This window comes from Sus scrofa, chromosome 9 (genome assembly GCF_054392235.1).
Source record: "Sus scrofa isolate SSC_HxYL_T2T_F1_AM1 chromosome 9, Sscrofa_HxYL_maternal_Yorkshire_Landrace_v2.0, whole genome shotgun sequence".
In the NCBI taxonomy this organism is placed as follows: Eukaryota; Metazoa; Chordata; class Mammalia; order Artiodactyla; family Suidae; genus Sus; species Sus scrofa.
In genome coordinates this window covers 132,604,296-132,621,694 of record NC_139391.1, presented here as the reverse complement: position 1 = coordinate 132,621,694, position 17,399 = coordinate 132,604,296, and the positions used below count along the sequence as shown (strand labels likewise).

The window sequence follows — 17,399 nt, the reverse complement described above, 5'->3', positions numbered from 1 at the left end:
GGTGAGAAGTTTTGGAGGGGGGAAGGAAAGGCGGAAAGAAACAGTCATGCCGTCACGTGGGCTTAGTTTTCACGCATAAAAGGAAGGTCCTCTCCGTTAGCTTCAGTTGTCAACTTGCCGCAAGCGTCACAGGACGCCCAGGAACTCCTCACACCGCCTCCTCCAGCTCTACATTCAGAAGCCGACTCACCGCAACGCCTCTACCAGTCTGCCTGCCAGCTCGCGCCCCGCCCGCCGCCGAGATGCTCGCCCGCGCCCTGCTGCTCTGCGCTGCCGTGTCGCTCTGCACTGCAGGTGAGTGAGCACCTGGTGCCCCGCACAGGGCACGCCGCGGTTCCCTACACCCGGGCTGAGTTACCGCTCTGACTTCTCTCGGGTGCCCCCGGTACTCTGAATACTCTCGGAATACAGAGACCGGATGGCTTTTGTGTACAGTTTGGACCACTCAAGTCCAAAAGAACTGGACGGGAAGCCAAACTTTACCGTCAGCTCTGATCATCGTTGGCCAGTTACTTAATCTGAGTCTCACTTTTCTCATCTGCTAGAAAGGAATGGTACTACTAATTTGCAGGTTGCCATTATAAGACAGTACCTGATCATTATATGCGAAATGTTTTTGTGTAGTACCTACTGTCAGAGAATGGAAATAATTGTTTTAAATACCCTATCTGGTGCTTTCCTACCTCAGGAAAGCACAGATTTTTTTTTTTTTTTTAAGATAAGCAAAATATTTTAAAAGCAAGCCGTTCTTACTTTGAAAATTTCCCTACATTTTGTTAGATTTTTAAAGTGTAAATTAAATTGTCATGCCACTTTAACGCTGTAAATCATGCAGTGGTTTCCTTTGACACATGGAATAAAACTCAAATTCCAATAAGAACCGCAACATCTGCCTTTGTTTTCTTTTCTGAACTCACCTTCCATCTCTCTCCTGCTCACTCCGCTTCTACCACATTTTTTAAATCTCACAGACATGCCTCAGGGCCATTGCACTTGTTTTCCCTCTCAGCTTGGAATGCTCTTTCTCCAGGTCTTTCTACAACTTCCTGAGTTCTGAAAAAAAAAAAAAAATCCCTAAAATTTGGCTGATGTACTGGATTCATTCACTTTAATTTTGAAAGTCCTACTTCATTGAGCTTCTTAAAAAGAGCAATTCACACATCTAAAAAGTTACTAAGAAAAGCTTAACAGCATGATTTCCCTGGGTGGAATATTTTGTTACCTTTATTTAGACTAGGAAGTTGGTATTTCTTTTTTTTTTTTTGCTATTTCTTTGGGCCGCTCCCGTGGCATATGGAGGTTCCCAGGCTAGGGGTCTAATCCGAGCTGTAGCCACCAGCCTACGCCAGAGCCACAGCAACTCGGGATCCGAGCCGCGTCGGCAACCTACACCACAGCTCACCGCAACGCCGGGTCGTTAACCCACTGAGCAAGGGCAGGGACCGAACCCGCAACCTCATGGTTCCTAGTCAGATTCGTTAACCACTGCGCCACCACGGGAACTCTGGTATTTCTTCATTATAACCATTCTCTGAGAGCAGCCAAAAAAACAGAATTTGTTTTCCTATGACTACCTGTGTATTTCTTAAATTTCTTTTATTGTAAAGTTGACTCATAGTAAGAAACAGTTAAATGTGTAAGTCAAGATTAAGACACTGAAGAATGATTTATTTACTGTCCTTATGTTTACTGTAGCAAATCCTTGCTGTTCCAACCCATGCCAGAATCGGGGTATATGTATGAGTGTAGGATTTGACCACTATAAGTGTGACTGCACCCGAACAGGATTCTACGGTGAAAACTGTACTACACGTAAGTTTGTCTTTGAGTGCCCTTGTTTGGAATAGGGATAGATACAGTTATCATTTTATAGAATTCTATCTTATAATGGGTCTGGTTAACTTCTCTCTCTTTTCTTTCTCTCATTATAGCTGAATTTCTGACAAGGATAAAATTATTCCTGAAGCCCACTCCAAACACAGTGCACTACATACTTACCCACTTCAAGGGAGTCTGGAACATTGTCAATAATATTCCCTTCCTGCGGAATGCAATTATGAAATACGTATTGATATGTAAGTACAGATCTCTTTCTAGGGTTTTTAGCTGCCTCAAAGAAAAATGTCCTTTCTTAAACTTTAGCTTTTTAAACTTAATCCAAAAAATATTTAAGTATACTTTTTAGTTTTCCTTCTATCTTAATGGTCAAAACATTGATGTCTGAATCCCCTTGAAGATATAAAGTTCTGTCTCACAGTCAGAATTTTATTTCAATCCTGCGTGCTTCTTAAAACCTTCACTGTTCTTGACAATTGATGAAGTATGGTCCAGTTGTTTAGTGAATGCCCATGGGCCATAGAATGGCACTCATTAAAGTAAATGGATAAGAAGTTCCTATGGTGGCACAGCAGAAACAAATCCTATTAGTATGCATGAGGATGTGAGTTCCACCCCTGGCCTCACTCAATGGGTCCGGGATCCAGTGTTGCTGTAAGGTGTGTTATAGGTCACAAATGTGGCTCAGGTCGTGCATTGCTCTGGCTGTGGTGTAGGCCAGCAGCTGTAGCTTCTATCGACCTCTCGCCTGGGAACTTCCACATGCTGCGGGTGTGGCCTTAAAAATCAAAAATAAAATAAAATGAAATAAAGGAATAATTTGTATGAGGGTAAACAAGAAGATAACTTTATTTCTAAAGTGAGTCCTGGAGTTCCCTAGTGGCCTAGTAGTTAAGGATACAGCATTGTCACTGCTGTGGCTTGGCAGGATCCCTGGCCCAAGAAGTTTCCCATGCCAGAGGCATGGCTAAAAAAATTTTTTTCTTAATTTTTGTAAATAAAGTGAGGGCCAAGCCCAGACATTCCTCTCATAGGCCTCTTGAGCAATAAGTGGATGGTTATTTGAAAAATCAAGATGGCTAGACCATAACGTTTTTGGTAAAGTATATACACTTTATCAAAGATACATTTTGGCAGTTAGACTTTAAAATGTAATTATTTTATTTTATTATTATTTTTTGTCTTTTTCTAGGGCTGCGCCTGCAGCACATGGAGGTTCCCAGGCTAGGGATCGAATTGGAGCTGTACCTGCTGGCCTATGCCACAGCCACAGCAACACCAGATCCAAGCAAGCTACGTCTGCGACCTACACCACAGCTCAGGGCAATGCTGGATCCTTAACCCACCGAGCGAGGCCAGGGATCCAACCTGCGTCCTCATGGATACTAGTCAGATTCATTTCCGCTGAGCCATGATGGGAACTCCTAAAGTGTAATTATTTTAAAATACAGTATCTTTGTTGGAATTAAAGTCACTCTCTAGTGCCACTTTGCACAGTTTACAATAAAAATAAACATATTTGTCTTGTGCACAGGAACAAATAATACCTCTTTTTTTTTCCTTGAAAATTTCAGCGAGATCACATCTGATTGATAGCCCACCAACTTACAATATGCACTATGGCTATAAAAGCTGGGAAGCCTTTTCTAACCTCTCCTATTATACCAGAGCTCTTCCTCCTGTGCCTGATGACTGCCCAACACCCATGGGTGTGAAAGGTGAGTGAGAGGAAGCAGGTAGAGATGTATTGAGTGTAACTGGGATTGGATGCAACCTAGAAAATTTGACTGTAAACTGTCATTTATTTATTAAGAAAAACATCTATTTTTCCTTTCTTATGGATATCTTTGGAGAGTTCTTTGTGAATCTCTGTAAACTACTCCATGAAAGTGAATGGGCATTTTGGTATAATGTCATGATGTTTTCAAATTCTTTCATCCAAACTGAATTAATGCTAGTTAAACAAAAGAGATTAAAGTATTCAATAAGAAGTTGTTCCCCTGTATCTTAGAACTTCCATTGATATTATGATCCTATTCACAACCGTATTCTTCTTAAGTAAAGAAGATCCTGGCAGATTGACAGCCACTCTCTGCTTCTTTGAATATAGAGATGGATTCCTATCTTGGCCTTCTCATTTTTCAGGGAGGAAAGAGCTTCCCGATTCAAAGGAAGTTGTGGAAAAATTACTTCTAAGAAGAAAGTTCATCCCTGATCCCCAGGGCACAAACATGATGTTTGCATTCTTTGCCCAGCACTTCACCCATCAGTTTTTCAAGACAGATCAGAAGCGAGGACCAGCTTTCACCAAAGGACAGGGCCATGGGGTAAGACAGAGTTAAATCAGAATTTTAGTCAATCATAATGAAGTGTGAACATTAAAGGCCATTATTTATTTATTATTTATTTATATTTGCCAATATATACTTATAGATATACTTATATATTTTATATATATACTTATATATTTGCCATACCAGATAATTCACCTTCTTTTTGAAATGTTCTATCTATAAAAATCTTAATGGAGTTTCCATTTTAATTCACTGGTTTAGTGAAAATATATATGCACACATGTATACATATTTACACACATATGTACAAATATAAAAACTATTTGTAGTTTGGCCCGTATATTTTTAGTTTAAAATATTGGCACTACAGAAGCTGTCTTCAAAAACATTTGCACCCTGATTATGCTGCCTTAAATATTATTAGGTTAGGTTTTTTTCTTTAGTATTACTATCCTTTGGATTTCAGTGACATAGCTTCAATGTATCATAAGAATTTTATATCAATAATATATTTTCTATGCTTTTAAAAAGAAATACTACATAATTACAGCAAAGCATATGATCTAATCTCCACATGAAACACTGATATCTTAAAACACAAGAGACATATAGGTTTGTAGCTTCAGTGGGTAAACAAGTTAATTCATTATTTTGTGGCTGTGAAAAAAATGTTATTGAAAATTTTTAAAGCAAATTAAATCATCAAATTATTTATAAATACCTCACAGGCATTTTACATAAGAACAGCTTTAACAGCAACAAATTTAAAATTTTTCATAATCTTCTAGGTGGACTTAAGTCATGTTTATGGTGAATCTTTGGAGAGACAGCATAAACTGCGCCTTTTCAAGGATGGAAAAATGAAGTATCAGGTTTGTTCCACTAAACTATTAAGAATTAGATATCGGGGGAGGTTTAAATTGGTAATTTGGGTTTAAGAGATACACACTAATATATATAAAAGAGGTAAACAAGGATCTGGTATATAGCACAGGGAACTATATTCAATATCTTATAATAACCTAGAATGGAAAAGAATCTGAAAAAAGGTATACACACACATATATAAATAAATATGAAAAAAGTGATGACTTACCACTTAACTATATTCAGCATCATTAACGATTGGAATTTGTTTCTTACCTCTTTTTCATTTTTTGCCGTTGTTTTTAGATAATTGATGGTGAGATGTATCCTCCGACAGCCAAAGACACTCAAGTCGAGATGATCTACCCGCCTCACACTCCTGAACACCTCCGCTTTGCCGTGGGGCATGAGGTCTTTGGTCTGGTGCCTGGTCTGATGATGTACGCCACAATCTGGCTGCGGGAACATAATAGAGTGTGCGATGTGCTTAAACAGGAGCACCCGGAATGGGACGATGAACGGCTGTTCCAGACGAGCAGGCTGATACTGATAGGTGCGCAAGAACAACTCTTCTCAATAACGCTCTTCTCCAGGGAAAACGAAACTGTTTCTTTGCAGTTTCCAGAAATACTGGGGGTATGTGGTGCATGTAAAATCACATGCTTCATAGTAATTCAACCCCTGGGCTTGATTAGGAATATCACCGACCTTTTGTTTTGATGGTAAAAAAGGAAGACACAGAAATCAATAGAATATGGCAAATTAACAAAATTGCATTTGGGTTGCTTGAAAGTTTGTGAGTAGAAAGAATTTGTGTTCTAAATTTGTTAATGTTGTGCCCATAGGAGAAACGATTAAGATTGTGATCGAAGACTATGTACAACACCTGAGTGGCTACCACTTCAAACTGAAGTTTGACCCAGAGCTGCTTTTCAACCAGCAATTCCAATACCAAAACCGTATTGCTGCTGAGTTTAACACACTCTACCACTGGCATCCCCTTCTGCCTGACGCCTTCCAGATTGATGGCCACGAGTACAACTATCAACAGTTTCTCTACAATAACTCTATCTTACTGGAACATGGCATCACCCAATTTGTTGAATCATTTAGCAGGCAAATTGCTGGCAGGGTAAGCATTATTATTATAAAACGAAACAAAGGGCTTAGTCAGTAACTGGAATTTCTGCTGTAGAAATGATTTTTCGTAAACGTATTAAAACAGTAATTATTTGCTAGTAGAATTCTTCCCTTAAAATGAGAAGTCTAATATATAATTTCGGTTATAGTAAATGTTATCACTATAATCTAGATGACAGAAATATTCTTGAACAGTTTAGGTCTCAGCTGGGAGCTGAGTCTTACCTTCTTTGTACCCAAGGGATGCTTTTAAAATAGAAATCTTAAATATACCTAAAACTCATGTTCTACAATTTCATTTCATTTCCACAGGTTGCTGGTGGTAGGAATCTTCCAGCTGCAGTACAAAAAGTATCAAAGGCCTCAATCGACCAGAGCAGAGAGATGAGATACCAGTCTTTTAATGAATACCGCAAGCGCTTTCTGCTGAAGCCCTATCGATCATTTGAAGAACTTACAGGTGAGAAACAGTTTCTCAACGTCTTCAAATAATCAAGGGTCAAGTGGAAACAGGAGAGGAAAGCAAATTGAGCGGAGGGGTAAAACTATTTTTTTTTTATCTTGTAGAGTTTTACACTGATTGTATCTCTGTCATCTTCACAGGAGAGAAGGAAATGGCTGCAGAGTTAGAAGCGCTCTATGGTGACATTGATGCCATGGAGCTGTATCCTGCCCTTCTGGTAGAAAAGCCTCGCCCAGATGCCATCTTTGGGGAGACCATGGTAGAAGCTGGAGCCCCATTCTCCTTGAAAGGACTTATGGGTAATCCTATCTGTTCTCCTGAGTACTGGAAGCCTAGTACTTTTGGTGGAGAAGTAGGTTTTAAAATCATCAACACTGCCTCGATTCAGTCTCTCATCTGCAATAATGTGAAAGGCTGCCCTTTTACCTCATTCAGTGTTCAAGATCCACAGCTCGCCAAAACAGTCACAATTAATGCAAGCTCTTCCCACTCTGGACTAGATGATATCAACCCCACAGTACTACTAAAAGAACGATCGACGGAACTGTAGAAGCCTATTGATCATATTTATTTATTTATATGAACTATGTCTTAAGTTAATTATTTAATATTTATATTGAACTCCTTGTGTTACTTAACATCTTCTGTTAAGGAGAAAGGGGTCATACTTGTGAAGATTTTTCTGTTGATTTTAAAGATGTCTTTTCTTCAAGTTAAAGGGGAAAGCAGTTTTCATTCTTTTGTACAATCCAATGGGAAATGAGTGTGACATCTTTTTACTTGAATTTCAACTTATAGTAAGAACAAAAGCTAAGATGTTTGAACATTTAAATGCTGTTACAAGACGGCAAAATGCTGCACATTTCTTTCTACACTGTTGATCTTTCCAAGGTGTGTGAGAAGGAACTACCTACTCACCAGTACTTTTAGTCGTTTTGCTAAGAGAAACTCTTTGCTCAGTTTACTTCCATCCTTTTTGTTTTCCTGGTTTTAGGATCCGAGTTTGCCTTTCTTTGGACTCTTGTCTCTTTTTTCTACCTGAACTTTTGAAAGTTTTCAGGAAAACCTCAGCTCAGGACTGCTATTTAGTTCCTCGTAAGAGGGATAAAGGGAGAAACAAAAACCCTAACCAAAGGCCTTTACAAAAAGGCATACATTCATTTTGAGTGAAAGACAAAGAACTTTATCCATTGCTAATTTTAGCAATGTATAACTAAAGAAGCCTTATAGAGGCTAATACCTTAGCCTTACAGAGGCTACAACCTTGAGACCAAGAAAGTTATTCCTATTCAAATGAATGTCATTTCTCATTTAAAAGTAAAACCAAACAGGGAGTTCCCTGGTGATCTAGTGGTTAGGATTCAGGGCTTTCACTGGCTGCAACCTGGGTTCACTCCCTGGTCTGGGAACTGAGATCCCCCATCAAGCCATTGCACACTGCTGCCAACAAAACAAAACAGAACAAAACAGTTGCTGCATAGTTCCCAGCAATAGCTTCTTTTCCACATCTCATTGTCGGTTGACATTTTCTGGTACTGTATATTAATTTATTGAGGACTATTATTTATGTTTTATTAGGATGTTATTATAAACTGGGTTTAAGGCTGCAGTCATAGTTTTTTTTGTTTGTTTTCTTGGTTTTTTTTTTTTTTTGCCTTATGTCAGAATCAATGTATCTTTTGGGATTACCTCTCTGAATTACAAGATAAATGATTGGATTATGATTTGTGAATACATTTTTAGGAATCCAGCTCTGGTATACTAAGACGTAAGGTTGGAATTTGTGACTTTTAAGGTTTACGTATATACCAGACCACAGAGAACATTGTGTCTCATTAGGCCCGGATGGATGTTATGAGACTGACATTTTATACATCTTCAAAGGACCTGTGGATGTTTTGTTAATTCATTCAGCCATAATGAATTGAGAATGGAGAGACATTCTGGGCAAAGCACTGGGTTTTGATATTTTTAAATCAAGCACTGATTACAGATAACATCAGTATTTATGTAAATAATTGAAAAAGCATGCCTCGGGCAGAGGCAGAAAGGGAAATTTCATTAGAGAAATAACTCAGGGGAACTTTTCATTAAGAATTTATGTTTAAAGGGTTTTGGTTGAGAGTCAGTAATAGAAGGGCGTGTATAAAAAACTGTTAACTTCACTGATTTTTTTTTTTTAAAGCTGATTTGTTAATATCTGAATGCCTGAATCTGGGAATTTGGAATATGTATTGAATGTTTTGGTGCCTTAGACAGATGTATGATTAAATTAACTTATGTAAAATTAAGTGTTGAAACAAATGGCTGTTTGTATTATTTTTGTATTATTTAAAAATTGAAAAATCTCTTCTGAAATAAATTTTGACCATTTCTGTATACCTTTGTCATATGAGATGATCTCTCTAAAGTGTTGTTACGCTTAAAATGTCATTGTTTTGTATTCTATCTATTCCAAACTGGCCCTGCCCTTAACAGCTTTATCCTGTATTCATTTACACAGAGGCTTCCTAAGGTCAATAGTTAGAAACTCTTATTCACTGCAACACTGTTTTAGAAAACCTGTGTTTTGTGCTACAGGAGATAGCAACACACTTGTTTTCATTGCCTAACCTTAGAAGAAGAAAAAAAAAGTACACAAAAGGCAAAAAATAAAAGTGACTAAGGAGGTGCAAATTAAAAAGGGAATTCTGGAGTTCTCGTCACGGTTCAGTGGTTAACGAATCCGACTAGGAACCATGAGGTTGCAGGTTCCATTGCTGGCCGTGCTCAGTGGGTTAAGGATCCATCCGGCGTTGCTGTGAGCTGTGGTGTAGGTTGCACATGTGGCTCGGATCTGGTATTGCCATGGCTCTGGCCTAGGCCAGCGGCTACAGCTCCAATTTGACCCCTAGCCTGGGAACCTCCATATGCCATGGGAGCACCTCTAGAAAAGGCAAAAAGACAAAAAAAAAAAAAAAAAAGGAAATTCAAAGAGGGAGAGATCATACTTAGATTATATCAGTTGGGCAAATCACTGATACCTGGCTCTGTTTTACCCTACTTTTGCGATCTTGGTAATTTGAATAGCCACATGGACCATGTATTTACCGTCTTGCCTGGCCTTTCTTCATTGTCCATCTCTGTTACAGTGTTGCCTTCTTCCATCATAGTCCCCATGATCATACATACTTCGATCTCATCATTAATTATTACACCATTTCCAAAATCTTGATTTCAGTCATCTCCCTTTATTACCAACACTTCAGCTCACCTATTTTAATATTCATACTCTAATATCTAACTCTTCAGCTTCACCGAACCTCTTGATTCATTAAATATCATCACTATGTTTCATCGATCTCATTTCCTTCCTTATGCATCTAACTCCGACTACATTGCCCATCTTTCCAATCACTCCCTCATTTCTTGATCTACTCTACCTCCATTATACTTAATTTCAACCATAAAGACTTTCACTTCTCAGTAGCATTCAACACAAATGTCTATAGCTTCTTTATTGAAAGATTCCCCCCCCCTTGGCTTCAGGGTTTGATACCCTCTGGGTCTTTCTCCCCTTTCACAGAGTGCTAGTATTCAGGAGCTTGTTTGTTTTTAAAGCTCTCCATAAAGGATCTATAACTTGAAGTGTCTTGATTCCTCCCTTCTCTTCTTTATCTTCCAGGTTAATCCCATCCAAGCTTATAAATTGGACCACTAATTAATCACTCCCATATTTGTCTCTAGAAGGAATCTCTAATTGTTAAATAACAACTTCTCAAATTCATAAATTTAGTGGCTTATTTTATGTCTACACTCTCTCAGCACCACATACCCCAAAATAATCATGCAAAATGAAAGACGCCATCATTCCTCTAGTTCTCTAGCAAAAAGCATTTCTTTCCCTCATACCCATAGCCAGCCCAGCAGCAATTCTGTGGACTACATCCCACACACAAATCCTCAATCTGTCACCTTTCCTCCAACTCCATGAAAACCAACTAGTCAATGTAATAATCTCCTAATTGATTTTCCCTCTTCTATTCTTGCCTCTCTCCAAACCACTCTCCTTCTAGCAATGAGAGTGAACATTTTCATATGCAAATCATATTGTGCTCCTCCCCTGTTTGAAATCTTCAGTGGCTTTCCATTACACAATGGATAAATCTAAACTCTTTATCCTATCCTATGCGGGTCTTAGTGATCTGTCCCATCTTATACTGGTCACATCTACTACCATTCCTCACCCCTGTTCATTCTTTAAAATAGTTTGGCAGTGTCTTCAAAAACAAAAATTTGGTGTTCCCGTCGTGGCTCACTGGAAACGAATCAGACTAGATTCCATAAGGATGCAGGTTCCATCCCTGGCCTCACTCAGTGGGTTAAGGATCCAGCGTTGCTGTGGGCTGTGGTTGCTATGGGTATGGTGTAGGTCAGCAGCTGCAGCTGTGATTTAACCCCTAGCCTGGGAACCTCCATACGCCACGGATGAGGCCCTAAAAAGACGAAAGACAAAAAAAAAAAAAAGAAAAAAAAATTATGTTTAACAAATTACCACAAACTTAATGGCTTAAAAGAACACAGATTTATTACCTCCAGTTGGGGAGGCCAGAAGTAAGAAATAGGTCTTACGCACTAAAATCAAAGTGCATACAGTGCTGCTGCTTCTGGGCAAATCTGTTTCTCACCTTTTCCAGCTTCCAAAGACCATGCACAATTCCTTGGTTTGTGTCTCTCTTCAAAGCCAGCAGGGTAGCATCTTCTAATATCTGTGATTGTGATCTTGCCTCCTTAAAAGCCCTTTTGATTATTTTGAGCCAATGAAAATAATCAAGCAAATTCTCTCCTCCTCAAGATTCTTAACATTTTGACATTATAAAAACTCTCTTCTGCCCGGAAAGGCAACATATTCACAGATTCAAGGTATTGGGGTGTGAATATCTTTGGAGGGCCATTATTTTGTCTACTGCGTCATACAACCCAGCAACTTGGGCATTTACCTCAGAAGAATAAGAAACTCTATTAATGTAAAAATCTGTTCCTGGTCACACCACTATATATAAAATAGGTAATAAGAACAGGGTAACCTACGCAATGCTGTGTAACAACTTAGATCAAAAAAGACCCTGAAGAGGAATAGATACATGCGTATGTTCATCGTGTTGAATGTCTACACCAAGGAGGACTACACAGCAAAACAAACAAAAAACTCTTAGTACGTGCAACCACTTGGATGGAACTCAAGGGAATTTTGCTGAGTGGAAAAAAAGCCAATCTTAAAATTTTACCTACTGTATGATTCTATTTATTTAACATTTTTAAACTAATGCGAGTATAGATAGGGATGGAGAACAGATTAGTGGTGACCAGATTAGGGATGGCAAATGGGTAGATATGGCTATAAAGGGGTAGCATGAGGAAGCCTTGTGCTGGGAAAAATGAAACCCATAAACTGTGGATGGCAGCATAAAAAACATAGCCCCTTTGGAAACCAATCTGGCAGTGAAACATAAACATACCCTATGAGCCAGCAATTCTGCTTACAGCCTCTTACCAGAAGAAATGAATATAGGTGTTCACAGAAGACTTACACAAGAATGTCCATGGCCACTTCATTCATAATAAATTGAAATTTATAAAAAACTGAAGACAACTCAAATTTCCATCAATAACAGAATGGATAAAGGGTCACATCTCTATACAATGAAATACTTCTCAACATAAAAAGTAATGAACTACTGATAAATTCAACAATGTGGACGAATCTCAATTATGTAGAAAGGGGAAAAGTCACAAAAGAGTACCTACTGTGTGACTGTAGAAATATAAAGTTCTAAACAAGACAAAACTAATCTATAAGAATCATGGTTGGGGAAAGATGGAGTTGCAAGGATTATAGAGAAAGTTGCATAAATAAGGCAACTTTCTACATAGTGGAATCATTTTATATCTTGATAATGGTATAAGTGACATGAGTATATTATACTTTAAAAGTGTATTATAATTTTACTCATGGTTGGGTACATTTCACTGTATGTAAATTATAGCCCAATAAAAAGTGAAAACATGAAGATATGCTGGGACTAAATGGTATATCCCACTAATGCTTTCTTGGTCTACATTTATTTTCCACATATATTTGCTATCTATTGTACTAATCATTTTTTTCTGTAAGTGCTATTTAATTTAGTTTGTATGACAGTCCTATGGAGAAAATGTTACTATTATTTTATTAATGTGGAAAATGAGTTACTTACCCAAGGACCATTGAGTTACTTATCAGTGGACCTAGAGAGCCCAGATCTGTCAAACTCCAAAGCTCTTCAAACCGCCATGTGCAGAATGAACAAAACTGATTGTTTATGAATATGCTGATGATTGCACAAATATTTCCCTGGCTGAAAAAAGAATTAAATTTTTGTTTTGCATTTTGTCACTTCTTGCGGGGTATTACAATTATAACCTTATTACTTTACTAAAGAAATCAAATAGAGAAATTGTATCCTTAAGTCACGGGATACATCATTTTAAAACCGTCTAACAATAGACTTACCAATCCTCAAACCACTTCCTTTTGTTTTGTCTTTAGAGACATGAAGAAATAGCTACCAAGGAATGTCAGTGAATAATTGAATGCAGTTACTATCACATCTTTGAGTTTTCTTATTATCAAGAGAATGCTTACATCTCTTTTTTATTTTTGAGGTTCCATTATTTAAATGTAACTCTGTGTTGTATCCATTTAACCTCTCTCACACAATTTACAAAAGAACATGTTAACACACACACACACACACACACACACACACACACACACACACGATTATGTTCTCAGTGTCTGCCTTCTTCCATAAGGCTCAGCTCTATAACTCAAGGTGGGGTGCTAAAACATGTAGACTAATCATGTCTTTTGGATATACAACACACTTGATATTCATTTCTGATTGGATTTGTTGATCTCCAGCTTATGTAGACTATTCTTCTATGTGAAAGGGGACTTCTGGCCACTCTGCCTGAATGGGGGGCACTCTACCATGTTTGAGATGGAGTAAAGACTAGGAATGTACATGGGCCATTTCATCACTTATCAATGGAAATGTTCCCGGCATATCATAACCAACTACTGCACAAAGATTTAAATACATATCACTTATGTGAAAGTAACTTATTTAATAATCACAACAACACAGAATAATGAAAAATCACAACAAATAAATCCAAAATGAAAATAATTGTTATAAAGTTCCTGTGCTAGAGTAAATGTACTGTATTCAGGTCCTCAATGAACGGCAATTTCTTTTTGATAAGGGCACTTGCTGATAGCCTGGTAATTAGAAAGATGAAGAAAACAGAAAAGTAAATGTATGCCCTAAAATTAAAATCTATGTGATATGTGGCTATTCCATATTTCACATCATTTGAATGATCACTTCAGTAAGCAAAAACCTGCTACTTTTGATTTTCAAAATGGAACTCCTGATGCTCCCTTACTTTCTTTCATTCCATAGATATAGATAGCTTTGACATGTGTTATAACTTATTTAATGATTCTATTTTAACAACCTAATATCACAGACTTAGAATATTTAGAGCTTCTCCCCACCCCCCCCAAAAAAGATGATGTTTAAAAAAAAGATTTAAAATCACAATTATTCCCCTAACTCCACCTCTAATTCCAAAGTATTATTAAGGACTCCAACTTTTACAGAACATAGGCCACAGTCTAGGTTTGAAGTAGAGGCAAGTAGTTTAAGATGAATAATAAACAGCTTGGTAAATCATTCTGTTTTTTAATCCTGACAAAAAGCACTACTTTCGAGGACCCTCTCTAAATATAATTGGAATTCTAAAGTCATCAGGGAGTTCCTGCCATGGCTAAGAGGTTAACGAACCCAACTAGCATCCATGAGGATGCGGGTTCAATCCCTGGCCACGCTTGGTGGGAAAGGATCCTGCGTTGCCATAAGCTGTGCTGTAGGTCACAGACGCGGCTCGATCCTGTGTTGCTGTGGCTGTGGCATAGGCTGGAGGCTACAGCTCCAGTTGGACCCCCTAGCCTGGGAACCTCCATATGCTGCAGGTTCGGCCCTAAAAAGACAAAAGACAAAAAAAAGATAACATGTATTATAAATAGTCAATAAAGTGAATTCACATAAATAGGTTAATTTAGAATGTGACTTCTATTTTACATTTAGAAATCTATAGCATCACTTGAAATAGCTAGACATACCCTTGGGAATTATAAAACAATTGGAATTTCTAAGTTAAGTTATTTAATTTATATCTTACAAGTCAAGAACATGACTTTTTACATTCCCAATAATAGCATGGTGGTGAACAGGCTAGATGCTTGCACCCAGGGCATAGGTTTTGGAGTTGGGCAAATCCAAATCCAGAGTTGGGCAAATCTGGGCTCTGCCACTTTCTAGCAGTGTGGTTAATAAGGGCCCCATAATCCTCATCTTTAAAAGATAAAATGGGGAGTTCCCATCATGGCACAGTGGGTAAAGAATCTGACTGCAGTGGTTTGAGTCAATGCAGAGGTGTGTGTTTGATCCCCAGCCTGGTGGAGTGGGTTAAAGGGATCTGACATTGCCGCAGCTGTGGCCATAAAAAAAAAAAAAATTAAAAATGGTAAAATGGTAACACTAATGCCTAATGTATTCTCAGCTCAGGACTGACATACAACCTAAGGTAGCTGTTTTTATTTTTCTATTATTTCAAACTATAACTCAAGGCAAGTGACTTTTCAAGTTTTCACTTCTTCGGTGAAATAAAATTCATACTTATCACAAGACAAGAAAAATTTAAAAGTAAATATCCTTCTGCCCTTTGTCCTCCTCTCTCCTCCAACCGTACATTGTGTATCTGCATTATGTATCAACCAGACCTCGCCCATCGGCAGGAATACCAGCTCAACCATAAACAGCAACATTCTCCCGGCATCAACGAGACAACTCCTTAAAAGATAACATTCCTTTTCCATCTTGTAAGGGGTCACCTGACCACCACAATGATGCTTAGATCTGGATTACGTAAACTGTCATTTGATGTAGAGCCCTGTGCCTCAAAAAAACTTACTCATGTAAGTATGTCTTGACTTCTAATGGGCAAAGCAGTTCTCAGAGCTTTCGGAGATGTTCTTTTTGGGTTATAATCCTCAAATTTTGCTCAAATAAAATTTTCCAATTCTTTCTGAAATCAATTAATTTTTCATCCACATTACAATCATACAATAAATAAATGTTGATAATAATACTGCATTGAGAACATAAATCAGAGAAAGTAGAAGTAAGTTGATATTCTAACTGGCTTTCTGTGATATCAAGAACTAGGAATCTCTCTCTGGGTTTCATTTGCTTCAGTTAACTATGAGAAGTTTTAGAGAGAGCTACATAATTCCTGTTCTCATATATGACTCCTAAACAAACTTAATTATCTATACATCCTGTGGTAACTTAGTATAATTCTTTGTTTCTCAGCTGGTTTACTGGGTAAAAGAGACTGGGGATAAGAAGCTTTACAGCTCAGGAAAGGTCTCCCTTGTCATACTATTATATAAAACATTAGTTAAGGCTTTTTTTTTTAATTTTCTAGCTGTGTTAGACAAAATCATGCCCCCCTACCCAAAGCTGTCCAAGTTCAAATCCCCAGAATTTGTCATATATTACATAACAAGGAGGAATAAAAGTTGCAGAGGGAATTAAGATCAATAATCATCTGACCTTAAAATAAAGAGTTTGCCCTGGATTACTCAATGTAATCATAAGAGTCCTTCTATGTGAAAGAGGAAGGCAGAAGAGTCAGTATCAGAGTGATGCAATATAAGAAACACCTGACTGGCTTTGTAGATGGAGGGGGCCAGGGATGCAAAAACATGGGCAGCTTCTAGGAGGTAGAAAAGGCAAGAAAACTTGTTCTTCCTTAGAGTTTCCAGAAAGAAATATACACCTTGATTTTAGCCTAATTTTACCCATTAGGACTTCTGAACTATAGAACTGTAAGATAATAAATTTGTATTGTTAAAACCACTCCATTTAGGTAGTCTGTTACAGCAGCAATAAGAAATTAATACTGCGGGAGTTCCCGTCGTGGCGCAGTGGTTAACGAATCCGACTAGGAACCATGAGGTTGCGGGTTCGGTCCCTGCCCTTGCTTAGTGGGTTAACGATCCGGCGTTGCCGTGAGCTGTGGTGTAGGTTGCAGACACGGCTCGGATCCCGCGTTGCTGTGGCTCTGGCGTAGGCCGGTGGCTACAGCTCCGATTCGACCCCGAGCCTGGGAACCTCCATATGCCGCGGGAGCGGCCCAAGAAATAGCAACAACAACAACAACAAAAGACAAAAGACAAAAGACAAAAAAAAAAAAAAAAAAGAAATTAATACTGTGGTTAATGTGAATAAGAGAATAACAGATTAAGAGTCATGGGACCCACCTTCTATAATGGAAAATACATGGAAATCACTCAACATAGATATATGCAACAAATTATATGGTGCACTTTGAGCTTAGTTTCCTTCTACTGCATGTTAATGTTATGGTCTTTTTCAGACATTCAACTGGCTTTCCACATGGACTGGCAGGTATGTGCTTCTTAGGTCTTCTTTAAAAATTTTTTTTAATTATCGAAGTATACTGGACTTACAATGTTGTATTAGTTTCAGGTATACAGCAAAGTAAATCAGTTATACATATAAATACATCCAATTTTTTTCCCATATAAGTTATTACAAACTACTGAGTAGATTACACAGTAGGTTCCTGTTAATCATCTGTTTTAGATAGTACTGTGTATGTGTTACTTCCACGCTCCCAATTCC

The 17,399-nt window shown here is 38.0% G+C and overlaps 2 protein-coding genes across 13 annotated transcripts in view; one reads left to right on the top strand and one right to left on the bottom strand.

Annotated features, from left to right (window-relative positions):
* The window catches only part of PLA2G4A (phospholipase A2 group IVA), a 369,657-nt gene that overhangs the window by 304,108 nt on the left and 48,150 nt on the right, over positions 1 to 17,399 (bottom strand). For 10 of the 12 annotated variants that reach the window (XM_084977999.1, XM_084977992.1, XM_084977998.1 and 7 more), the window contains exon 1: positions 191 to 400. The gene's annotated coding sequence lies outside the window, so the exon portion shown is untranslated. Of the gene's footprint in view, positions 1 to 190; positions 401 to 917; positions 1,054 to 5,273; positions 5,454 to 12,836; positions 12,978 to 17,399 lie in introns of those variants that run through there. The other 2 variants (XM_084977979.1, XM_084977978.1) reach the window with 2 other exon arrangements.
* On the top strand, positions 123 to 8,828 carry PTGS2 (prostaglandin-endoperoxide synthase 2). Its single transcript, NM_214321.1, is given in 10 exon segments — positions 123 to 294; positions 1,696 to 1,812; positions 1,932 to 2,075; positions 3,411 to 3,554; positions 3,982 to 4,163; positions 4,919 to 5,002; positions 5,304 to 5,550; positions 5,843 to 6,129; positions 6,450 to 6,597; positions 6,741 to 8,828. Coding segments are annotated over 10 exon segments (1,815 nt in total). The 5' UTR covers positions 123 to 242; the 3' UTR covers positions 7,151 to 8,828.